General features: G+C 47.6%; 3 protein-coding genes across 3 annotated transcripts; 1 reads left to right on the top strand and 2 right to left on the bottom strand.

Moving 5' to 3' along the window:
• Window positions 1–796: 796 nt before the first annotated feature.
• Window positions 797–3,392, top strand: LOC123182317 (CTD nuclear envelope phosphatase 1 homolog). Its single transcript, XM_044594842.1, has 6 exons — window positions 797–1,204; window positions 1,583–1,711; window positions 1,816–1,936; window positions 2,009–2,090; window positions 2,663–2,816; window positions 2,906–3,392. Exons 1-6 carry the CDS (start codon window positions 929–931, stop codon window positions 3,038–3,040), a joined length of 897 nt encoding a protein of 298 aa, XP_044450777.1. The 5' UTR covers window positions 797–928; the 3' UTR covers window positions 3,041–3,392.
• A 399-nt stretch (window positions 3,393–3,791) lies between these two features.
• LOC123182315 (cyclin-dependent kinase 11.1) lies at window positions 3,792–9,223 on the bottom strand. The gene is made up of 8 exons (XM_044594839.1): window positions 8,801–9,223; window positions 7,978–8,556; window positions 7,328–7,628; window positions 6,960–7,239; window positions 6,618–6,725; window positions 6,069–6,347; window positions 5,249–5,392; window positions 3,792–4,262 (listed from the first exon to the last, which is right to left on the bottom strand). The coding sequence occupies exons 1-8, from the start codon at window positions 9,057–9,059 to the stop codon at window positions 4,086–4,088; spliced, it is 2,127 nt and encodes a 708-aa protein (XP_044450774.1). The 5' UTR covers window positions 9,060–9,223; the 3' UTR covers window positions 3,792–4,085.
• A 1,868-nt stretch (window positions 9,224–11,091) lies between these two features.
• LOC123182316 (calcium-dependent protein kinase 16) lies at window positions 11,092–16,638 on the bottom strand. The gene is made up of 7 exons (XM_044594841.1): window positions 15,803–16,638; window positions 14,083–14,226; window positions 13,853–14,005; window positions 12,766–12,881; window positions 12,489–12,656; window positions 11,635–11,865; window positions 11,092–11,540 (listed from the first exon to the last, which is right to left on the bottom strand). The coding sequence occupies exons 1-7, from the start codon at window positions 16,488–16,490 to the stop codon at window positions 11,391–11,393; spliced, it is 1,650 nt and encodes a 549-aa protein (XP_044450776.1). The 5' UTR covers window positions 16,491–16,638; the 3' UTR covers window positions 11,092–11,390.
• Between the last annotated feature and the right edge of the window lie 9,756 nt (window positions 16,639–26,394).

Here is a 26,394-nt window from a genome sequence, read left to right on the forward strand (position 1 = left end):
TCCCTGCCATGGCCTTCAACATGGGACAAAATCCATCAGGAAGATCGTGAATCTGTGCCCATATCTCCAGGGTGTCAAGTTTGATTTGGGACGGTTTTGTGAACCCATCATACGGTGCAATGATCACCGCAAAACCCTTGAAATTCCACGGTCCATCTTGCATAACTCTGTCCCAATCTCCCAAGCACGAGAACTGCAGGGTGTATAAGTTTTCTTCAAGGGGTCTAATCTTTACTCTTGTGCCAGATCCCACGCAGCTCTCATTGTCTTGAAGAACCAGTATTGACTGTAGGATTTCGCAGTATGAACCCTAGCCAGAGCCATCCAACGGAGCGACTCTGGTGGAGGGGGTTCTTGTTCCTCGAAGACCACATCATCCAGATTGTTCTCTTGGAGGCCAAGCCTCTCCATCAATTCTGCCACATCATTGGAGTCTACAGTCTTCGACCCCGAAGCTTTGTCCGCCATCTCTGAAAACCCTAACCCGATGGAGAAAGACGATCGGGCTGTTGAGGAATCCCTAGATCGCCTCGCGCATCCAGCAACCGTGGTTACCGCAGGGAGACCCCTGAGCAACACACCGGCGGTAAGGACGGGGGAGACGGCAGGGGAGTAGCGATCTCGACGTGCAGGCTATCGCCGCCGTGAGTAGGAGAAACCCTAACGAGAGGGGATTGCTCAATCTCAACTGCTCCAGTTTTTTTTTAGCAATGAACACAAGTTTTTTGTAGAACACAAGTGGACTAATATTACTGGGCTGTCTTGTTAACTGGGCGTCCTGTCACAAATTTCACCGTACCTCCTCGCCCACGACCGACGACCGGCGCGCCCTTATGACCTCCCCTCCACTTCGCTCCTCCCGCCCGGTCTCCGCCTCCGCGTCCACCCCAGCATTATCTCATAGCCCCCGTCTCCGGCGACCGCGGGCATGGCGGCGGCGACCGAGGTATACTCGCCGACGCCGGCGGCGCCGCACCGGGAGCAGGCGGCGTGGTGGGCGGTGGTGGGGTGGCTCGGGCTCCTCCTGCAGGTCCTTCTCCGGGTCATCCGCGGCGCGCCCTCCTCCCTGGCGAAGCTCCTCAGGTCCCTCGGCCTCCGCCACCCCCTCCTCTCCGCCGCCCCCGCGGTGGCCTTCGTGCAGCTCCCCTCCAAGGCCCCCGCCGACGACTTGCCGCCCCTGTCTCCGCCGCCTGGGCGGCTCACGGTACGGACCCATGTGTTGCCGCGCGAAAGGATAGTAGTCTGCTATGATAGGGATCACCGTGGTGGTCGGGGTTTATATGAGGCTAGTGGTTAACTGCAGCTAAACCAGCTGTGGTTCTAGAACTGGATTGCTGTGTGCAGGCAGGAGTGTTGAGCAACAGAGCAAGGTTCATTCTGAGCATGATTTCTTAGGCATGGCTAACAGAATAACACTATGTCTATCTTAATTAAGCAGAATTGTAGGCTATGAATGTTTGTTTATTAGTAGTTGTTTTACAAATCAAGTCCTTTTTTCTTTTTGCGAATGATATCAAGTCTTCTTGGGCGAGCTTCCTTTCTGACTGCATAACACATCACTATTTTGGGGTTGTATCTTCAGGTAGTGTTGGACTTGGATGAAACATTAGTCTGTGCATACGAGTCATCGAGCCTTCCTGCCACCGTGCGCACCCAGGCGGTCGAAGCAGGGTTGCATTGCTTTGACATGGAGGGCATATCATCCGACAAGGCAAGCATGTGGCCATCTTTCCCCCCTTTCCCTATGATATTGTTGTTAAGTTCTCACTTTCTCAAGAAGGTACTTATGGGAATTTCTATTTCTTGGTGTAAAAGGATGCCAAAGGCAGACAGAGGGTGAATCATGTAACTGTCTTTGAGCGTCCTGGTTTGCACGAGTTTTTGCAGAAAACTAGTGAATTTGCCGATCTTATACTCTTCACCGCTGGTTTGGAAGGTTTGTCCTGTCGAACATTCATACTGCTCTCCATCAAGAGCCCAGTATCTAACTGATCTGCGCTTCCCCCAGGATATGCAAAGCCTTTGGTTGACAGGATAGATGCTCACAATAGGTTCTGTCGCCGTCTCTACAGACCATCAACTGTTACTACGTAAGTTGGTCATTAACATCTCTATAAGCTGTAAATAATGGACACTTTGTTCCTGATTGAGGATAATTCTCGTGCTCGCTGAAATAGTGAAGTGCGACCCTGATTGATTTTAGTGGGAGGCCTTTGCAAGTAGTAACTTAAATATCACAAGTGCTTGTACAAGGTACACCATAACACTGTGGCATTCCATTCATGCTAGTGGAATTTTTGCATTTCTTTTGATTTGGTGTCATCTACAACTTTTATCCACATTTATTATTAATTTATTATGTTGTGCAAATTGGAGGTACACCACCAGTATGTGCATATCCAAGATTGAAACCATGCCTCTTTTTTTTCAGAAACGATTGGAAACCATATCTTCTTTTTGAATCAGTTTCTTAGAAAAATGCCACCAAGGGTTAGTCCTGGTTGGTAGAGTTTTCTTCTTTCTTGTAGAATAGATTGAAACCAGATCTATGGGGACACATTGGCAGTGGATCCTAGTCTGTTCATGCTCCTGTTTATCAAGCTTTCTGCTGCATTAGTTGAGCTGGTTCAGTTTTCTAATACTGGCATGCTCCCAATTTCAGGGAATATAGAGACCATGTGAAGGATCTTTCTTGTTTGTCCAAAGATTTCCGTAGAATTGTGCTTGTCGATAACAATCCATATAGTTTCCTACTACAGCCATTGAATGGGATACCGTGCCTTACGTTTTCAGCTGGACAGCCCATGGATGATCAGGTAAAGTGGCACTGTTGATAAAATCTTTCTTTGGTTCTAAACTTAAACTATCCAGTGTTATTGATCCAATTATGTTCGAAATATTTTAGCTTATGAGAGTGATATTTCCGCTTCTCAAGCGCCTCTCTCTCCAAAATGATGTGAGACCGGCATTGCATGACGCGTTTCACATGCCAGAGTGGTTCCAAAGAAACGGGATCCCACAAATTGACCGGGCAATGTAAGTTTTGCAGCAACTCTGCAACTGAATTGGATTAGTTGGTGAAAGCTCAAAAGCTTGCTGTTCTTCTGGAGGGTATACTTGTACAGTTATATTCGTTTAGGTCCTTCCATACGAGCCATTGTTCAACATGGAGTAACCCTGCCCGCAGAGAAGAAAGATGTAATATAGCTCTGACAGACTTTTTTTCTGTAATGAAGCTTAATTTATCATTGTATAGCACTTTTTGGTTGCTGAAAGCTCAGACAACCTTGCTGATGGTTTTACGTGTACGAGGGAGTAAAGATCTGCAAAGCATGATCAGGGTTCTACATCAGTGATTAATTTATCGTTGTATAGCACTTTTTGGATGCTGACGAAAGACGCTTGGTGAAGTTACAATGCCTCTCATTCCGCTTTTACATAGAGTAACTTCTAATTTATTGCAGAACTCACATCACATGTCTGTAAACCTTCTCCTGTGTGCTTGAGTAGCTGAGTTCAGTCGTTATCCTGCTTCTGCCCAGCCTTTCAGGAGCTTAGCGGCACTGCGACAAAGAATCAGTAGCATGGCAACTAAGCCTGCGCCTATTGAAACTTGAACTCAACCATTGGGTTTACATTTTGATTAATTAGGTGAAATGATGATAAGGGATATATTTTTGGAGCTTTTGCTATTTAATTCAATTTTGAACTGAATATCAAAACCTTCCAAGGACACACATACCCCCAATCCAAACAATCTTCCAGTGCTAAAGATAGGGCCCAGGACTGCCTAAACCAAACTTGAATTTGCTATATTATGAATTAGAAGTACATCAGATCAGAGTAGTATTTTAAAAAGCTCCATCAGAGTAAACGCCAGCTGTACAGGCAGGAACCTTTTCTCATATTTACATGCATGAGCAGGTATGTATTCACCTAGCAAAGCAGGCCAAGGATTGCCTGGCAAAAAAAGCCACACGAACAAAAACCCCAGTTGCAAAAGGAAGAAAAAAACATGTCGTTTCATGAGCTGAGGAACTGCGAAAATGTCCCCTCCATGTGAAGAACGGTCTTTGATTGGCAGCTCAACGATACTTGTGTGAAAACCATCGGTGCCGCAACGCTTCCCTGGCTGTTGGTCTCTTTCTGTGGTTGATTTGCAGCAGGCAGGACAGGAAATCAACAAACTTGGAGTCGGAGCATCGCAAGTGGCGCCGCAAGGAGGATTTCTCTGGTATCAAATACTCCAGCTGACCCGTCTCCTAGAATAGGAAGAGAAATGGAGTTGGAAAAACGAATGCATGTTCTAAATGACACTTGTGTGGTGATCAAAGTTTAAAAAACACTAGGCATTCATTGCGCTTTTTGTCACTGCCTTGCGCTTTTCTGACCAAAGTGCAAACTTAAGCACAATTATGTGCACATTAAGCGCTAGGCGTTTTGGTATCACCTAGAGCATAGGCACGCCTTTTTTTAACTATGGTGGTGATACCGGTGGAAGTGCCATAGAACAGCTGAAATCCTTATGGAAAGATCTTTGCAGTGATGACAAAGAAGTTTCTTTCTCAAGATTATGTACAGGGATGGCGTTCACCAAATTGGCATACTCAATGTACCTGAGGGAACCAGATCCCAAAGAATAAAAACCAACCAACATGGGTACCCTTGAACAGCTGCAAACCATATCCCTTGCACAAAACACATTGGCCAACTACTAAAACACAATTCCTCCAGTAACAGAAGGCAACAGTTTTTCCAACTAGTGTCTTGTTGGTAATGTTACTTGTGGAAAGTATTTCAGTTGTTGACTTCATTTCTTCACAACTCAAGATGTTGTACAGGGTATAATATTTTTTAAGTGTGCGGCACAACAAAATTTAAAATAAAACTGCACTGTAAATAATCTTCTATGGCAGCATACTTGTGCACAATACTGTCATTTGCATTTACCATGCCAAGCATGTGGGACACAAAGAGGTCCCTAAGACAGAGACTGGTCTTCTTTCAAATGATATGCAGAAACCCAAGGATTACAATGAAAAACAGCACCCAATTTTGCTTCAACTTAAGTGTGCATGCAAACTAAATTAGGCTCATATTATGTCATGCACATCGCCATCAAACAAAGACTGGAAAAAGGTAACAAAATAATATTGGTTTTCTTAAACACACTTGGAAGTATGTGTGATGGGAACTTATGATATTTGGAAAGACAGGCACAAACTGAAAAAAGTAAACAAGCATGTACCTCGTTCTTGTGGAAAAGGTCGTACTCTTCTGTAAAGTACTTCGGAGTCTCCTGTCCCAACGCAAGCATCTGCATGTCAATTGGGCCAATTGTTCCAATCATCCGAGCAAGAATTGTTGACACCGATTCATTAGGAAAGAGCACCTGTAACATGTAGCCAGCATCCTCAGTCTCTACTTCTCTAGAAATAGAAGAACATGGCTATTAGATCAGATAGATGTAATTCTACCAGTACCAGACATCACATTAACTCCTCAACTTTACTCTGGAGGGTGCGCTAATGCTCTGGTTTTATTTTTCTAGTGTTTTGAACAAAGATTCTAGACACATTATCTTCAGTTCATACCAGATCAAACAGGTAGTTCTGTCGTATGTGCAATGTTACTAGAAGGTTCTTCTTTGCTTACATTGTACTCCCTCCGTAGTGATCTAAACGGTCTTATATTTGTTTACAGAGGGAGTAGTATTCTGCAGAAATATACGGTCATGCGCTTTTGAATTCACTCTCCTGTTCAATTTAAGACCAAAAAACAGATCCTACTCAACTTGTGAAGGGCGGAAGAGCTATAGCATTCAAGCATGTTGCAGACTTGCAGTCTTGGAATGGAGTGGTTAAACAAGCACCAAAGACTAGCCCCAACAGGACCAAAAAAATCGAGATTGAAGAGGACAAATATCCATTTAGTTGTAGATAAACTCTGGTGTATATTTGGCTGTGATTGGCTTAAACCGCAGTAGATAAAATGTATGTTGATGCGCCTCACATATGTCATGCAAACCAAACAGAAATGGAAATTTGTAAGTCAACATGTAAACTTACTTCACCAGAGTACAGTTCAGCAAATATACATCCAAGAGACCAAATGTCAATCCTCTGGTCATATGGAAGACCCAAAATAATCTCAGGAGCACGGTAAGAACGTGACTGGACATATAGGCTTAAGTTATCTGTCAAGAAGCAACTGCTTCCAAGATCAATAACCTTGACTTCACATCTGCTGTAGCTCTTCATAAGGATGTTCTCTGGTTTCAGGTCACAGTGAACTATATTTAAATCATGCAAATACACCAAAGCTTCTAAGCACTGTCGAGCTATAGCCTGAAAATGAAGGGAAGGTCTCCTGTTTCAGTAGGTATTTTTATATTTTCAAGAAATAAACTAATTATGCTTAAAGTACATTCCAGACTTCGCAAAAATATCACACAGAGAAATGCGGAACAAAAGAACCGCAACATAGATATGGTGCTACTAATTGCAAGTAATGACATCATTAATAAAATCAGAAGATACACAATAAGGTTACATAGAGTGCTTTGGTAGCAGAACAGAAGGAGATACTCTCAGAAAAAAGAAGTAATAATCAGATACCTGTATTCTGGGCAATGAAAAGTAGACCTCGTCACTGGACTCCTGGTTATACTTTTGAAATTCATATAGATTTGCCCGTAGCAACTCGGTGACAATGAAAAGATGTTCCTGTTGATTGTTTCAGCTGTCAGCATTATGCGACATCAAAAATGAAAAAAAAATGCTGGGATTAATATTTAACAGGCCAATAACTGAAGCACACATCTTGCATAAAAAGAACAGCTCATAAGTGTTAAGATTTGGAAGAATATGATATTTTTTTCTTTTTTGAAAGCAATTTGACTCTTCATTGTAAGGTATGGTGTAAAAGCAAGCCAACGGTTTGTATCCCCATATCAATACCTGATAGTAGAAAAAATCATATAGGCGCAATATATGATGTGCATCTGCCGGATCATGTTTATTTACAAACTTAAGGAGCTTTATCTCATCCAAACTCTGATCAAAGAAATCCTTGTCATTTTTAATTATTTTAAGGCAGACATCCATTCCTGTGCGAAGATCATGTGCCTGTACGACCCTGCTGAATGCAGCGGAACCGAGATATTCAGTGATGCGATATCTTCCGGCAACAACTGAATCTACCACAATAGGAAAATCTTTGTTTTCCTCAAAGCCAGTCCTGCAGGGAAATCCTATCACATGAGCATACAAGTATATCCAAATAATTATTTGGCAGAAATAAATAGAAAAGGTATTGGATAGTGAACCTGTTCTTCCGGTGGAAAATCCTCAGCTCAAATTCCTCATATTCTTGATGAAAAACAGAGCTTGCAAGATCAATCGCCGTTTTCGGACCTTCATCGATATTATGAGCAGCATTTTGAACATTTGTATCCGCTGGCCCGAAGTCCTCCATCCCATAAATATCTTCAGGAATACTAATCTCAGGAAAAGGGTGCACGCTGTAACTATCCTTTAGAAATTCCTTGTCATCGACAATTTTGTCATCTGTTATAAGGTCAATATCCAGTTCATCTTTTACTCTGAAGTCATGGTTAAACCTATGGTCTGAAAGAGATAAATAAAGTCAGAATGGAACCAACTAGTACACAAGCAAAAATAAATAAATTCACTTCATGTGAGGACAACGAATTTTGGAATTACAAAGGTACGCAAATCTGGATCAACCAGAAAAACTACATCAGATCAACCAGCAAAATTACATCACAATTCAAGTTTGTTCTGGGTTCGTAATTCAAGCATATACCAATGTTCTAGAATTGCGACAGTCAGGTGCTAGTACAAAATATAATCTCTTCAGAAAACAATCCAATCACAGAGTGAATCGTTCCAAGCTTGTTAGAGCGAAGCATGACAAATGATCCTGAGGAATATGGAAGAGGGCAGAAGCACTTACTGTTAGCAGCATTTGCGTCTTCAGACAAGTACGGACTGAGCATCTGAAGCTCCTTCTCCAGCGCACTGAGATCAAACTCCTTGTCATCTCCACTCCTGGAATCCACTAACGGACCGCCCTTGAGTGTGGCATCGTCATTCACATTGCGCCTGAACTGGTGCGCGTCCGCACCGCACTCATCAAGCACCTCCGTCAGGTCGTCCATGATCTGATACCTCCCGTACACAGCAGACCAAGAATCCCTCACAAACTCCCGACCATTCTTGTGATCCATTTCCCCGTGGCAGCAACTGCAGGGCGGTTTCGTATACGCCTCTGCATTGCCCTTGCTGCGGTCGTGGCGTCGGCCGCTGTCGTCGCCAATCTCGCCGACGTCGGGGTCAACAATGAACTTGTCCTCCTCGTCGCCGTCGCCGCTCTTGCCACTGGTCTCCGGCTCGCGGTGGAACAGGTGGTCGTCGTAGAGCCAGTTCTCGCCGAAGAAGAGGTCGGTGGTGTCGTACTCGCGCGCCGTGCCGAACTCCGACGCCTCCGACGGCGCGCGTGGCGGCGACCACACCCCGTACGGATTCAGCAGCCCTGATCTCCAAGCGAAACAGCCAAACGAAAACAGAAGCGACAAAATTCGGATCAGAATTCGAGCAAAAGCACACGCGCGAGCTTGAAGCATATGCGTCTCTCGTTGACGCGCAGAGATCGAGATTCACAGCGTCAGTCAGTGAGTCAATCACACGCCCCGGTCGCTCTCGGGAGGCCGGCCGCGCGCGCCGATGGCCAGGAGGGTTCAACACACCGGGGAAAAACTAATGGACCGGGAGTGTACCTGAAGGCGTGGAGGTCGTGCTGAGGAAGGCGTCGGAGGAGGAGCTGGAGGCGGGGCTCGCGAGCGCGGCCCCGGCCCCGCCGGAGGCGGAGTAGGAGGCGCCGAGCCGCAGCGGCGGGAGCCGGGGGTCGTCGGAGTCGGCGGATTCGTCCCCTCGCCTCCCCGCGAGGACGCCGTGCCGCAGCGCGAGGCCGTGGCCGGCGTCGGCGGGGAACCCCAGCCCCACGACGCCGACGGCCTCCTCCGCGCCACGCGCCATGGCCAGCGAATCACTCGTGCGCCCGCCGCTGACCCTGCGCCGCCACGGCCACCATTTGAAGCGAAGCGGGGCGAGGCGAGCGGGTACCGCGGCACGCGACGCAACTGCGACGAGAGAGAGACCGAGAGCGAGAGCAAAGCACTAGCGGGAGCGAGGCCGCACGGGATCCAACCAACGCGCCCGCACACGACAGCGCCTTCTCGGGGCTGACGCGCGGGGCCCGCGGGCCAGCGTGTCGATGTCGGCGTCGGCCCGGGGCCGCTGTCGAGGGGCGCCCGCGGTGGGTGGTCTGGTGCGCGCGCGCGGCAGGATGATGGAGCGATCCGACGTGGAGGGAGCGGGGCCGTCATTATTGTCAGTCGCTGTTGCGCTGGACGCCGCCCCCGCTCCCCGCCCCGCTGGGGGATCCGGATCCTCTGCGGCGCGCGGCGCTCGTGACGGACACGGCGGATCGGCCGATCTACCACTCCTACCAGGTACTACTACCAGCGTCCAGCGGCAACGACGTCAGATCTATCTGCCTGCCGTGGTAGGGCAGGTCGGCCTTCCCTTCGCACCTTTCCCGAACCCCGCGGCCCTACTATTGGAACCGCACCTGCTCCGGCTTTAGCGAGCAGCTGAGGGCATAATTGCGTCCTCGCCGGGCCGGGCCGGAGCGGCCGTGCGATCGTGCACTGGCTGGTTACTGAATGGATCAATGAATGATGCTGCTGCTTAATTGCGTGATGTTCTGGACTCTGGTTTGGTAGATGAGCGTTATGGGCTAGCTCGCAGTGGGGCGTGTGGGTTTTGTGCGATCGAAGAAAGGAAAAGGCTACAGTAGAGGACTGGTTGACAGTGCGTCTGCGACTTGTTTTGTTCACCACCTGAAAAACCTGCTTCTTTTTTTAATCTCGTCTGGTTAGGCGTACCATCCAGTAAAAACGACGTCGCACTGGAGACCTCCTTGTCATGGTAGTTCGGGGAACGACTATCTATGGGAGTAGGGTAAAAACAAAAGAAAAGTGCTCAAAGTTAGTGCTCTACCTCGTAAAAGCAAAAGATTGCGTTCGTGCTGTTTGTACGCTTAATGATTGCTTACAGCGAGTCATCACAGATGTGATCTTAATTGACGACCGCTGGAAAAGCGATTTATAAATAAGAAGACCGTCCCAGCGAGCAGTTCATGTTCTCTTCAAGGTCTGGTGATAACGCCAGTAAATACTGGCCTCATTTATGTTCCTTTTTTTCATTAGTAGTGAAAGGGGAGCAAAGCTTGGTCTGGCTTTATTAGGTGACTTGAACACTCCCATCTCCAGCCTCCAGGCATGCGGCTACTACTACACTCCTTAAGCAGATTATGTATGCTCAAATCACTACAAACTGATTAAAGTTTGGGGAACACTGTTTTTGAGCTCGACAGACCTGCACCTATTACATCTCCACTGGTCCAGCCCGCCTTTAATATGTTCTCTAATCTTTATTAGTTTGGACTTTGGAATGATAAAGCTGATAATTCGCTGTCTAAACAAGCCGCTTCCTCTTTTGATTTTCTTCTCCGCTCGAAAACGGCGGTAGCTGAAGCTTAAGTGTAAAGGCAACATGATTAGTCAGCGAAATGGGAGGAATGCCACACAATCTCCAATGATTTCGGAAGCAATGGCCCCAAGAGCAGTTGGGTTTAAAGTTTAAACCCACGAACAATAAGTGGACCGCTACAAGTACTACATGAGACCAGGCAAACTCTCAAAATTATACTGTGACGACAAACTGCAGGTTACCCTGATCCCGTCTTGGCACGTAGCCGAAACTTTCAGTACCAGACAGCAACACAGCAGCGTACCCACAGACAATCTGGTGCACTCCTACTGCAAATAGAACGGCACACATAGGGTAGCACTATACAAAAAAGTTGCGGCTACCTGGCGCCCTCTTGTCCTCTTCCCTTGGCGATATGCTGTTTTGGTACAGTTGAAAGCAAGGCTGCACTAACAGTCAGTGGCCTACTCGGCATATCTAGCTCTTAACCACCAATACAGTACACACGATTCCATCAAGCCAACAAAGTGTATCTGAGGGGGAAACAACAAAATATTGTACAACACTTAGCATCAGGTACAGCAAAAGGAGATATCATCAGGCAGGAGCAGTTGGTGCATCATTCGGTGCGTGCTCCTCACCTCAGCGATACCGGGAAAGCTACTTACACGAGTAAGCCAATCAGGGGGGGAGCCTATCTAATTAAATTTCCGCCAAAATAATCATCAGAGAAGGAAAGAGGGTCTATGCTTAGTGGGCCAACGGCCGGACTTACGTGACCGGAATAAGAGCATCAGCTGCAAGCCTGTGATTTCACTCATTTCCCATCTTTACAGATCCATCCTTGATAAGCCTTATGCTTAGGCTATTGAATCGTCCTCTCGAATAATGCCGTGAAGCCTTCCGCCAGTCTGTGCCGGTTTTCATCATTGCTACAAACTCTTCGAAGCTAATTTTGCCATCCTGCAGAAACAATCAAAGCAGATGTTAAGTATCGTGAGGGATACATTCTGAAGGTTGTACCCTCCTTTTGGCAAAAGTGCAAATGAACCTCCACCTTGTCGGTGTCAACTTCTTGCAATATGTCCTTCACCACTTCTGTGATATCTACCGCCCCATCCTCCGCCAGGGCCTCCTGAAGCTCCTCAGGCTCAATAAAACCATCGCCATCCTTATCGAAAAACAGGAAGGCCCGCCGAAGGTGCTCATCATTTGCCATCCTTTGTAGATGAAGTGAGACAGCCAAAAATTCACCATAATCTAGTGCTCCTCTACCATTTGTATCCACCTAACATCCAACCAACAAAGATCAGATATGCAAATCTTCAACATTTTGTTCTTGTAAATACTAGAGGACACTACACAAGTCAAGCCATTTGGACTACTTAATTCTCAAGTTGACTCTCACATCACAAGCAATAGTGGTATACTCTTCTTATGGACCTTATGCGACCCCCCCAAAAAAGATGGTAAATGATAAAGAATTAGCAGGTACACTGAGCTCTATATGTTCAACCTGTATAAATCAGAACTTCAGAAAAATGTTAGCCATGAGGCTCTAGATCTTATCTATCATAAACAACATATGAAGTGAGTAGAATAGAAATGTCCTTATTGGAAATGAAAGTAGAAGTTGATTATATCTTGTATCCCTTATTGCTAATTTTCAAGGTCCCAAGAACTAAACTAGTTCAAAAAGGGACCACAATTTACAATACTTCTACCCATCTGGTACAGAAAACATGTCAATATATTTTACTGCAGTTCTGGTTGATCGAGCAATAGAAGAGCTATCTATCATACATAACTTTTTGCAGAAATAATGTCATTCAGTTTGGACTGATCAAGGATAGGCTAAGTTAATCTAACTGAACAGTTTAACAAGCAAGGAAAATCCTGTACATTACTTACAGCTTCTATTAACATTTGCACTTCAGATTCTGCAAGGTGAGAACCAAATTTTGCAATCCCGCTCTTCAACTCTTCATATGAGACTATACCGTCATTATCAGTATCCATCACTTTGAACATCTCCTTTATGTCCTCAACTTCTTCAGCCGACAAGTGGTCAGCAATAACCTAGTCAAATAAATTTCCTCAGTACAACATATTTTCGATGTAAATTTGAGAAAATATATTCAGTATCAGAGGACACAAAATTCAATTTATGGGAAAACGAAATTCAAACCCTTAGAGCTCTTCTTTTAAATCTATTCATCCTTGAAAATTGTTTCAGCCTTGACTTTACGATGTCTCCAAGAGGAACATTTGGAGCTTTCTTTGCATTTTGAAGCCATGTATGCTCTGTGACAACAGAAATCAAGAATCTATGAATATCAAACTATCTGGAAAAAAGAATTAAGAAAAACAGGATGCACAGTAACATAAGGTCGATTAATTGTGTGGATAACTGGTGGGTAGTATGGGAAACTTCGATAGCCGGTTCAATAGGCATCCACGATTGTAAGAAGGAACGCATGTAGCTTAAATGTTAGAACATGAAGCAGCAAAATTAAGAAATTAGGCTTCGTCTATTTTGCTAAAATATTAAGCACATACTAACTCAGTAGAGTGCAAAATCAATATTATGCTGTCCATGTCTTGAATAATCGACAAGCTTCTTTTTTTTTTTTAGCACACGCTCCATGTAATTGCCATCTGGTGCTTGCAACTGTGTTTCATGCCAGACATCAACGGTGTATCTCCAGATTACAGCAACATTTAAAATCTACTTCCTCAATCCTCATTTTATTCTCGGCGCCTTCGCCCAACAGATTTCTACTTATGTTTACTTTTGGATTCAGCATTGCTCAGTATATTTCATCCAGCTTACAGAAGTCAATAATATGCTACCAGAAAATATAGCGAGGCAACTACTAGAGCAAGGATTCAAAGTGGATCCTGCATAACTTTTACTACAAGTGTTAGGCAGTGGGTCCTTCAAATTGATCTGAGTATTAGATCCAATGGGACAACAGATTTACCGCATAGCCAAAATAAATTACATGACATGACATCAGGATATGGTTGGTAGATACTTATGTGCAAAAATGGAGAACTATTCAAAACAAGGCAGACTGGTCCAGTGATCTTCTAGCTATCAGATTACACACTGCCATTGAAAAACAAAACATGAAAGGGGGGACAGGCTGAAGTTTAAAGCAGTACCAAACAGTAGGAACTTACGCAAATTTGATGTTTCGTGAACTTTGAGGATATTGAAACTAACATAACACAGTGCCTGTTTGAAAGCACTACCACTATGTACATCTTACCAAGAACTTGCTTTGCCGTAAGCCTGATTTTCGGGTCAGGCTGAAGCATCTGCCGAACTAGATCTTTAGCATTATCAGAAACATGGGGCCAGGGTTCTCTCTTAAAATCTATATTTCCGCGAAGGATAGCTTGTGCCACTCCTTGTTCAGTCTCTGCAATATAGCATGGTAAGACCGCGTGAAAGCAAAGCTGAAGGATAAAAGGTTCTCACAAAGATAAGGCAAAGTACCAGCCCAAAATGGAGGAACACCGCATAACAATATATACAAGATAACGCCAGCACTCCAAATGTCTATTTCAGGTCCATAGTTTCTCTTCAGCACTTCAGGAGCCATATAGTAGGGACTTCCCACAATTTCAGAGAACTTCTCACCTAAACAATTGCATAATGCCATCATATTATGTACGGTACAAAATGTTTAAACATATATGTGTAATAGACATTTCACAGGGAATAATTAAAGGCGTGCGACAGATAGCAAAGTAAATCATCGAAGTTCCAGTTGACTAGAATTACAAACATAAAAAGTGATATTTGAGGGCTTTCTTGACATAAAGAGGCATTACAAATCCAACAGCGTCGTATAAGGAAAGGTACGTTACACATTTTCAGATGGCTTATCTATTAGTACATTCTTCCTACAAGGACAGTGCTGCAAGGACACGTGTTTTCAAGCCTATAAAGATGCTATGTTGATTAATACCAAAGGCCAGATTGGCAATAAGATGTGTTGCCTAAAAACATTTGGGATGCCTATAATCAATAGTGAACAAATCAACAAGAAACAGATAGACCACTTTCTTTTTGTGAAGCAAGTTAAATGTATCAAGCTACGGCAACGGCAAGATATAAGTTCATAAGTTACAACTGTTTGGTGGCTCCATACATACATCAAAATCAATTGGAGCCAATTCTTAGTGATTGAAACAAACAAACAAACCAAGTAAGCAAGATCAATATGGCAACAAAGACTAGGTGCTTGTAAGTATTGATGGCATGAAGGACAAGTGACACACGAGCAAGGGTGAGAATTCCACAATAAACTCAATAAGGTTCAAGCTGTGGGATGTGAAATGTTTCATAACAGGAAATCAACAAGAGAAATATGGTGTAGAACCGAGCATAGATTTACAGCACATTAATGATTCAAGTAGTTCAAGACTTAATTACTTTTTCAACAAGAGGGTATAAGAGATATGGAACAGAAATGGACAAATGGTGCCTATTGAGTGAGAGCAAGCAATATAAAGGGGCACAACTGTGTGAAACTGTTATCAGTATTGTTTCAAAGTTTACTGTGGCATATTTTTCATGATCAGTATGACTTCTTATAAATAATAACACAATACTACTGCCGCCAAATGAGCTGCTTATACATAACGATAAGTCAACTAACAGCTACGTATAGATGATGATAGGCCACCTGATGCCTTACTATTTCCCAAAATAATTGAGCTCAGGTCGAACATGGTATCAGCATTCAGATACCAAGACTTGGTATGGAGTATGGACTACAAGCAAAACGACATTGTGCACTATTTTTGGCAACAGCAATGTGCCGTCTGATTCCCAAATCCTAAAAATAGCAGTCACCCATGAACCAGCAAGTCAACCTAGCACCTAAGATTCCAGTATCTGGACTAGCAGCACAATCTGCAAGAGCCGACTATATCAAGAGACATACTACCGAGTACTGACATACCACCAACTTGCTGCGAAAGAAAGAATACATCTAAAAAGTCCTACCAAAAGAGAACCACCAAAATCTAGTTCTAGTCAGATTACGCAAGCACGGAAATAGCACTCAGCTACAGTACCGAGCACTACCAAAAATTCCACCCAGAAACCGCCACCAACCCACGGATCACGCGCTTAGGCAGAGAAAAAAAAATCGTCCAAAAGTGCAGCGACCAGTTCGTCCAAATCACGGTGGATCTCGGCGGCTCACCGGGCTTGAAGAAGATGGAGAGGCCGAAGTCGATGGCCTTGAGCGGGGAGTTCTCCTTCTTGTTGGCGAAGAGGAAGTTCTCGGGCTTGAGGTCGCGGTGGATGACGCCGTGGTGGTGGCAGAGCTGCACGACCTCGACGATGGTGCGCGTGACGGCGGCGGCGGCGCGCTCCGTGTAGTGGCCCCGCGCGACGATGCGGTCGAAGAGCTCCCCGCCCTCGCAGAGCTCCATGACGAGGTGCACGGCGCCGTCGTCCTCGCAGGCCTCCCGCAGCGTGACGATGCTGGCGCTGCGGGGCAGGTGGCGCATGATGGCCACCTCCCGGCGCACGTCCTCCACGTCGACGGGCGTGCGCAGCTTGCGCTTGGAGATGGACTTGCAGGCGAGCAGCTCCTTGGATCCCCGGTCCATGCACAGGTACGTGACCCCGAACTCGCCCCGCCCCAGCTCCCGGTCCAGCGCGTACTTGTCGTCGATCCCGCCGCTCACGTCGCGGCCCTCCTCCCCGAGCACCGAGAGGCGCTTCTTCTCCCCGGCTCCGGCGGCGCCGCCCCCGCCTCCGCCTCCCCCCGCGCCGCCGCCGTTCCGCGCCTGGTGGGGCTTCTTCTTCCCGGCGGAGGCGGGGAAGTGCGACGACGAGACGTCCTCCCGCGCCGCGGCCGCCGGGGAGCGGCAGCAGTTGCCCATGGCCGCGCGAGATCGGGGGTGGGGCCGCTAGGGTTCGTACGGCATTGGGCGCCGCGCGGGTGCGGGAGAGGGGAGGAGGACGGGTCGAGGAGGAGAGAGAGATGAACTGACTGCTGTGCCGAGGGACAGAGAAGGGAGCAGCTAGCTAGAGATGTAGAGGCAGAGCAGTAGTAGTCTTTGGAGTAGTAGAGAGAGACGAGACCTGTGTCGTCGGGTAACGGTATGGAGGAGCCGTGGGGGACGGGGCGCGGGGGACGCGTAGCCGCGGGGGCGGTGGTGGGGAGGACAAGGGTGGGGAACATTCCCACATGTGATGATGGTTTGGTGAGCCCGATGGGTCGCTGGGCGGCGGGCCCGAGGGCGGGGTCGGGGCCTCTGCGGGGAGTTCGGGGGTGGCGGGGCCCACGGTCGTCGGCAGTTTGACCGCACTCCCCTACCGGGATTTCATCTCGACGGCCGTGGGCAGAGGAATCTGGCGAGATGAGAACCAGGCCCCGATTTCATTGTTTAGAGACGAACCAAACCGACGCGCGCTTTATCCCTTTTTTATTCGTTTGGGTCGGCCAGACGAGTACGCGTCCGTATTTTAATATGGATCGGTTTGACTGTCTAACGAGGAGGCCGACCCAAATATACCAGCATGAAAAAAACAACTCACACGAAATAAACATAAAAATAAACATAATTAAACATAAGTGGCCGGTCAAACGCCGGCCAAAGTCTACTTAAATATAATTAAACATTAAATAAAATATTAAAAAAGTTTGCGCCCGTCTGCTGCCGTCCCGCACGCTGCCCTAGACGTCGTCAGCCTTGCCCTTGACGTCGACGTCACCGTCGTCGGTGAGGTCGATGAAGACCGGAGCAGGGCTAGCCCACCTGAACGCCGCCTGGTACGCTGCCAGGGCAGCCTCCTCCGGCGTCTGCTGGGGCGGCGGCATTGCGGCCAGCCGCGCGCTCCTCCTCCTCCTCCTCCTTGAGCCGGAGCGCCTTCATGTCACGTTGGAGCATGGCCTCGTAGCGCATCTGCTCCTCGCCGTCGGCCTGCTCCTGGCGGAGCCAGTGCTCCTTCCATCGCTCGAGGTGAGCCGCCTCCTGCGCCGGTGTCGCGGCGAAGTGGACAGGAGGCGCGCTCACCCACTCGCGGTACTGGCCCGTCCACGAGTAGGCCTCCTCCGGCCAAGTTGGTGGATGCGGGGAGCGCTTCCCCGTCGGCTCCGGCTCTGCTTGGGCTGGACGGGCGGCGACGGTGGCGGTGGCGGCACGAACAGCGGGGTGTGGACGGAGTCCCCCGCCGCCGACAGGGCAAGGGCTTGCTCCAGCCCGTCCCAGTGCGCGTCCTCCACGAGGCGGCTAGCCTCCAGCGCGTGCTGCAGGGCCTCCTCGAGGGCGGCTTGGTACTCCGCCTCCGCCTCCATGTCCTCCGGCTCTACCTGCGGGGGCGGCGGTGGGAACGGCGGCGGGACGGCGTCGACACCCATGCGCCGTTGCTCCTCGCATTCGAGGGCGAACCACGCCTCCCAGTTGGGAGAGTCGGCGGCGTACTCTGGCAGCCGACGTTGCTCCGGCATGAGCAGCACGCGGTGCCTGCGCACCTCGTCGTCGTGCGCCCGCTGGCTAAGCGGAACCGTCGGCACCGGGATCCGCTGCGGATCCAGATGCCAATGGTGCGGCAGCGTGACGTCGGGGTACGGCAGCGGCTGCCTGTACTCCCAGTGCCACCGCGCTTGGTGCACCGGGATGTGCAGGCGCCGACGACCAGGGCGGAAACGCGGCGCCGCCGGAGGAGGAGGGGGAAGGGGAGCACGGGAGGACGAGGCGCCGGGGGTGCCCTTGCCATTGCTAGTGCCGAAGAGGCCCATGGGCGCGCTAGGGTTTGCGGTCGCCGGCGAGGAAGCAAAAGGAGTGGTGGGGGGCCAGATGTGGACGGGAGAAGTGGATGAGGCCGGCCCCGCCACACGCGTGCTTAAAAAAAGACGCTTCCACTGGCTGACGCGTGGGCCCGCTGTCAGTGGTCGTCATAAATAAGACGACCGGTGGCGGTTGGGTGGCCTACAGGTGGGGACGCGTCGGACGGCGAGGAGACGCGCGGCGCGTCCGCGCCGACGCATTCCAGGCGTAATTTTAGGTCGGAAATGGGTCGACGCGGACGCCAGACGGACGCGATTTGAGTTTGGGTCGGCACGTTGGGTCTCCATTTTTGTGTGCACCGACCCAAATGAACGCAGGCGGACGAAATGGGTCGCCGAGTTGCTCTTAGTGAATTGTAATCTGGTGAAAGATGCTGTCAGAAAGTTTTCTTAAAACCTGGTGTTACGCGATTGCATCAGCCCGTGTATCAAGGAATCCGGATATAATCTGCAACTAGGCGTTAATTAAAGGGAAAATTTGAAGACGAGATGCTGAATGTTATACTAACAATGTGGATGCTGGTTAGTACCTTTTGTTGCATTATCGATGACAGTGGAATCGGCCTCTGTGCCGCTCGGAAAAAATAAATCTTGAACGCGGGAATGAAAAACACTCAACTAAATAAACAGAAATACTGCCGCCAAAAAAACAGAAATACAAATAGTCAAATACAAATACAGAAAAACAAAGGAGACGAATAGACTGCACATAAAAGATGAATTTTGTTGTAGGAGTGTTGTGATGTAAAAGGTAAAAGCTCCCCGCAAAAAAAGGTAAAAGCTATGTCAAACGGTTTCTTTCATCCAACATTGAACCTATATTTTACTATCATGATGATAACAGAACAACAGAGTACAAAATATTCATATCTCCTTGCCTTCGCCAGTTCTTAGCCCTCTCTCTCCCTTTAGAGCGCATGTATTGTCGTCGGTTGTTGTCGTGTAATTGTCACGGCAGATGTCCTAGTGTGAGGACTTAGTCGCGAGGCCAACGCATCTATGCAGTAGCTTGAGAGGGGTTGGGCGGAATCGAGAGACGCAACACAAGACAAGGATTTAGACAGCTTCGGGCCCCCGGGAAATATCATCCGGTAATAACCCTACATGCTGTTTGTGGCTAGGTCTCATTATGATCATGAGTGAGTCGCCGGCTTGACCGGCTCTTTGTGTCTAGCCCTAGAGATTGTTTCTTGTTCCTTCCCCCCCTTTTGGGGAGCCCTGCCCCTCCTTATATAAGTTGAAGGGGCGGGTTACATGACTAGTCCTAGTAGGTTTAGGATTACTTTATTACAAGTGGGGTCCTAGTCTTGCTCCCTTCGGTGGAGAATATTCCTTATGCCTTTCCGCTTAAGCCGGCCCACCATAACGTGAGCCGGCCTTCTGGGCCTTGGGCCTAGTCTTCTATCTGACCCGCCGTCGGGGCCATTCGTGAGTCGTGAGGCTCGTGAGTCGTCAGTCCTCCGGCGGGTCATCGGTGAAGCGCCAAGTCCGGTCGGGTCATACTTCCGGCCGGGTCATACCGAGGGGTATATCCCCGACATTAGCCCCCAGTTTAATTTGGATTTATCCATGTTAAACTGATCCTGTAAAACAAACACAAGAACAAACTTGACAAGTTGTGCTCCGGGTTAAATATTCTTGTAAGCCGGCACCTGATCATCCTTAAGTCCTTGACATTTTCTCCTGAAAAATCCGGGTCAATAGGCCAGCTTCATAATCCATTTACTGACATTGGCTCTTGTAAAGAAATATTATAAGAAATAATCCATTTGAGTCGGCCTTCAATGCTCTGATTTGACAAAAATATTGGTCTTGAACTATTCAACTGATATTCGGCCGGCTTAAAGATGTAGATCTTGCCGATTTATGACTGCCAAAATTGTCGGGTTATAAACAAATGATACCGGGTCATGATTGTTGCAGACACCGGGTTAATCCGGTCTTCTCCAAACTGAGAATTTGAAGATTTTTTCTCCCTTATATGCATATCACCTGTAGCCCCCAAGTGCCGGGTTGTCATGCTTGCATCAACCTGGGACTTGTAATTGCCTTATGCCCATGAAAACTTCAACCAGTGTAGCCCCCAAGGGTCGGGTCATTATGCAATAATAAGCAGGGACTTCGTAGATATAACCATGTAAACTTGAATTTTTGACAGGAGCAATTGGTAGCCCCCAAGGGCCGGCTTAGTAAGATAATACTGAGCTGGGACTTTGTATATAATTTATTGATAATAACATCATATAATATAATCTCCACCATGGGGCTTGAACCCACGTCCACAAGGTTAAGAGCTTTGTACTCTACCAACTGAATAGTGGACCGTTCAATATAACGGATTAATGCTTGTGTACCTTGAACTTTTGACAGGGCCAATTGGTAGCCCCCAAGGGCCGGCTCATTTAGAATGTGATGAATCGGGTCTTTAATAAGTTGAGCAAAAAATGACTTTGCATTAGCCCCCAAGTGCCATGGTACATGCTGGCAGTGACATGGGACTTGCATATTCGATGTAATATCAATTTGAATAATGTAGCCCCCAAGTGCCGGGTCGTAAGCCTGCAGCGACTCGGGACTATTCTTTCCATTGTAGAATAAATCATATCCATTGATAAAATAATAGCCATTGCGCCAAAGCGACTTTGAATACCTCATCTGTTGATAATCAAATCCGGAGTTTAAATATCCGGCGGCTTATAGCCTTTGAGAAAAACAAGAATTGATAACCCTTTTGAGACACCAATTTCAATCTTTCATGATGGGCTTGAACTTAATCATTTATGTAAGTCATAGCTCTGTAAATCCTGCAGAGTTTAAACAACATATGCCCTGGCGACTTAACGTCAAAAGCCAGGTCGGGTAACCACCCAAATGTAGTCTTATCCTGCACACAAGTAGATCACAAGATCCTTGGCGGTTTACCGCAGGGTGGGTCGTAATATCTCACATATAACCACTGTGATATTGAATTTGTACTGCCGGTTTACATGACCTGTGCAGTAAGGGTGATAACCCAATCCTTAGAAGCCAAACCTTCCAAGTATTAATATTGTCATATGCTGGCGACTTGTTCATCAAAAGCCAGGGCGGGTTAATAGAAACCATATATATATATATATATATATATATATATATATATGCTTCAGATATGAGCAAAAAGTCTCAAAACCCAAAAGATTGTGTTCAAAAAACTTAATCCAGACAAAAAGAAAATCAAGGCTTCTGATTCGAATACGATCAGTAAACCGTTCCAAAGGGGTTAAGTTAGGATTCGAATACAATCATGTAGCCCCCAGTGGCTTTGGCGTTGCCGATCAAGAGGGTACCGACAGCTATGTTCTCTTTGGTTCGAATACAACCTATGTTTGAACAGGAAGCCCCCAAATGACCTTGAGAGTTGTTTAACGACGCTGATTCGAATACGATCCACGTCGGACCCAAAAGGGGTTGGGCTATGATTCGAATACGATCAAGAAGCCCCCTAGTGAGTTTGGCAGTGTGCCGATCAAAAGGGTACCGACAGCTATGTTCTCTTTGGTTCGAATACGACCTATGTTTGAACAGGAAGCCCCCTAGTGATCATGAGAATATTTAACAACTCTGATTCGAATACGATCTGGGTCACACCAAAAGGGTTAAGCTAAATTCGAATACGATCAGCTCCCAATGGTCATTAAAGCAGGGTACCTATGTTTGAGTTGTGCTTTGTAACAGACTCTCTCTAGTCCCTTTAACTTTTTCCTGAGAACTCGAACTTTGCGAGAGATAAATTCTTTTTGAACCGGAAATTCTTAAACCGGATACCGAAAGTTTCAAAGTTTTTGTAATAGACAAATTCACCTTGAAGCGGATTTTGAACCGGACTTGAGAGCTTCAAAGCTTTGTGGCAGATAAATTTCCCTTGAACCAGATTTTAAACCGGATACTAAGAGCTTCAGTACCTTGTGGGAGATGTCAAGTCTCTTGAGCCGGATTTAAACCGGAATCCTTCTTTTTAAGCCGGAAATTTTTCTGACGGCCTTTAAATTTTCACCAATATGGCGGTAGCCTCCGGAACCGGGTTATTTTTCCCTCCAATGACCCGGAGTTCTTTGAATGCATTGAAACCGACCAATGCTGCCGAGTCATATCATTGTAGCCCCCGAGTCTCAAGACGACTCGAGGAGTTGGCTTTGAGATTCTCCATATTGACCATAGCATAAGGCGTATATCATTGGTGTTGATATCGCGATGTGAATCCACAGAAGGTTGAGGTGACTACGGCGGGTTTATAAATGATCCCGTATGAGCCGTGTCAGCAACTCGGCCAATGGTTCCTTCCAACTGGCTGTTTGAAGTTTAACCGAACTGTAGTGGCGGCGACTTGTGCGCCTGCCCATTGAGCCATCCAGTGCAGACGACGGTTGATAATACATGATAATTTGCCTCCAATTTGTTGGAAGAAAACCGGGCTTCCCAAGCAGTGACTTGCTCATACTCAATAAACAGCTCATGCAGACAGGTGCGGCCCGGTGTATTGATGTAGACCAGGCCGCGAGAGACGGACGGTAAAGATGACCACAACTTCTGAGGCGGCACAGACAGATGAACCGGCCGTGGCGTTGTAAGCCAGTGCGGACGGATAAGGTAGCCGCATCGACACATATATTCGTCAAGCATCTTGGTACAACCATTGCTCTTGGAATGAACAACTGTCCTGCATAAACAATATTGCAGACCAAGGCAAAGATAAACTGCTCTTTGACAAAAATAATATGTGTTTAAGAAAATATATTTTAGATGGATATCACCTGATGTGCTAGGCCGGAAATTATCCGCCGTGGAGTTGATGGTTACCACAGTGATGCTAAAATTAATCACGGCCGAGTTAACCGTAGGAGCAGACAGATGAGTCGGCCCGGCGTTGTAAGCCGGTGCTGCCGAGCAAGTTGTCCTCCACGTTGTAAGCCGGCGCGTGAACCGGCCACGAGGGCGGACAGACGAGTCGTTCGTGGCGTTGTAAGGCGGTGCGGACGGGCGAGTCAGCCGGTACATTGACGTAAACCGGACTGCGACACCCTGTCCGTGAAGCCGCGCGATACAGCCGAACGTGCGTCCGCGGTATAACACCACCCCTTTTTCTTTTAATAGTTGCCCTGCGTAAAAATATTACAGGCCAGAGTAATTGTTGTCGGATGAATTAACATGTACTGATAAAATACATAGAAAGGATAGCACCTGGTATTTTTTGCCGGATGCTGGCGCTGGATAATGCATAGTGCTGTTTTTGTTTTTCACAAAAGAGTTGATTGGTTCTGTGTCTTCTAGTGCCTGAACTCTCCACATAACCCGGCCGGTACTTTTTGAGCCGGAATTTCTGGAACAAGAACTTCTTGATAATCCGGCCGGAACTTTTGATAATCCGAAACGTTTGAACCGGAACCTCTTGATAATCCGGCCGGAACTTTGATAATCCGGAATTTTTAAACCGGAACCTCTTGATAATCCGGCCGGAACTTTTTTTTCTAGGTTAGAACTCTTTGTTGATTCGGACGGAACCTTTCGGTGATTCGGCTGGAGCCCTTTGATGATTCGGATAGAACTTTTCGTCGAGGCAATCGAAACGTTTTGGTGATTCAGACGGAACCTTGCATTTAGGCGGTCAGAACTTTCCAATGATCCGGCCGGAACTTTTCGACAAACCGGCGGAACCTTTCGATGAGCCTGACGGAACTTTTTCGGTGAGCCGGCTGGAACTCTCCGACGAACCGACCGGAACTTCTTCATTGAGCCGGACGGAGCCTCTCGATCCCTGGGATAGCGCCCTCCAAGAACTCAACACCACCGTGCGCAGGCCCCACGGTGGGCGCCAACTGTCGTGGAATTGTCACGGCAGATGTCCTAGTGTGAGGACTTAGTCGCGAGGCCAACGCATCTATGCAGTAGCTTGAGAGGGGTTGGGCGGAATCGAGAGGCGCAACACAAGACAAGGATTTAGACAGCTTCGGGCCCCGGGAAATATCATCCGGTAATAACCCTACATGCTGTTTGTGGCTAGGTCTCATTATGATCATGAGTGAGTCGCCGGCTTGGCCGGCTCTTTGTGCCTAGCCCTAGAGATTGTTTCTTGTTCCTTCCCCCCCTTTGGGGAGCCCTGCCCCTCCTTATATAAGTTGAAGGGGCGGGTTACATGACTAGTCCTAGTAGGATTAGGATTACTTTATTACAAGTGGAGTCCTAGTCTTGCTCCCTTTGGTGGAGAATATTCCTTATGCCTTTCCGCTTAAGCCAGCCCACCATAACGTGAGCCGGCCTTCTGGGCCTTGGGCCTAGTCTTCTATCTGACCCGCCGTCGGGGCCATCCGTGAGTCGTCAGGCTCGTGAGTCGTCAGTCCTCCGGCGGGTCATCGGTGAAGCGCCAAGTCCGGCCGGGTCATACCGAGGGGTATATCCCCGACAGTTGTGGCACTCTTTTCTCCCATGGATCTATGTCTCCTTCCCGCCATCACATTCAGCGACCTCGGGGTACGACCATCTTATCCTCCTCTCCTGTATACCTCCTCTCAGCTCGACGGTGGCGGCGGCCTCACGTGCAAGCCTACTGACCTCCTCCTCTGGATGAAGTGGCTAGCTCAGCCTCGATGGCAACAAGTTTGCCTCATTGACGGCGCCGAGCTCTCATCTTTAGGTCGCGGCGCAATGTCTGCGTGTGGCAAGGGTAACCATGGAGGCAACGAGGTGTTGTAGCAAGACTATGAATACGTGTGTAGGCACGTACAAGGTTGTGGGCTCTTGTGATCAAAAGTTGTATCATCAATAACTCGCTATATTGGCCTAATCACCATAATAACTGCCAATATAGTGGTAAACACACAGATTGACACTCTAACAGAGTCGTCATATGCATTACGATGCCAAAATTTAGGGAGCTTACTCAAAAAATGACCTTATAGCCTCCAAACATGGAGGTTGTGAAGGCTTCATTTGAAGCTCGCTCAAAAGCCGACCGCCAGCGCAGGAGGGAAGTTTCATCTTCTTCCTCTTCATGCCACGGCCGGTTTTTGAGGCACCATGTGGCCCGTACACGCACCACTGCACACAAATAATCATCGACGAGGGGGTGACTGCTAACCACTCGCCATATTAATGGTGCATTTGCCCCCTTTTCTTGTGGCGGTCCATCGGATGGACGCCACGCGACATCATCTCCTTGTTGTCCCACACTATAAAAGACCGACAATGAGACGTCCTCGTCACCAAAACCATAGTCGTCGTCTCCTCCCCTAGCCAGCTCCATGCGACACACGTAGCCAATTGGTTAAATGGGCTGGTGGACGAGAATCTCCGACCCCATATGCCGCACACCACCGCAGTGAACTCCCCATATATGCCCATCGCCCCCGCCGACCCCTCGTGTTGTGCATCCTTGTCCCCATCGAGTCGGAGCCAGAGCCCAAGGACCTAACGAGGGTCGTGCTTTGGCCCTTCAAGATACACACGTTGCTGCAAATATGGACACATCCGTGAGCACTATGGTCCCGCAACCAATAATGAGTAGGAGCAGTTGTAAGTGCATCTAGTGCCCACTTTATGGTTTTGGAGTATTGGAGACAAATGAGTTAAGGGACTAATGTGTTTGTGAGAATACATAGGAGAAAAGTCCCTGAAGATTTGGTTTAACCAAGAAATACGACCCATAAAAATGTATGTTTATATTGAAGAAATTGGTGCGCCCCTTTGAAGAAATTGAAGTGACGAATTGGAACGTGAAAACTTTGTTTTCATAGTTTCTTTCAGTTTATATTGAGTCACAGGGAACACCGTACTGTTAAAGGGGGTTGATTGCGGCTAGAACCACGACTGTATTTCCCCAAAGAGGAAGGGATGATGCAACACAGCAATGGTAGGTATTTTCTCAGTGATGAGACCAAGGTTATCGAACCAGTAGGAGAACCACGCAACACTACGTAAACAGTACCTTGATACGTCTCCAACGTATCTACTTTTCCTAACGC

This window comes from Triticum aestivum, chromosome 1D (assembly GCF_018294505.1).
Source record: "Triticum aestivum cultivar Chinese Spring chromosome 1D, IWGSC CS RefSeq v2.1, whole genome shotgun sequence".
NCBI classification, from domain to species: Eukaryota; Viridiplantae; Streptophyta; class Magnoliopsida; order Poales; family Poaceae; genus Triticum; species Triticum aestivum.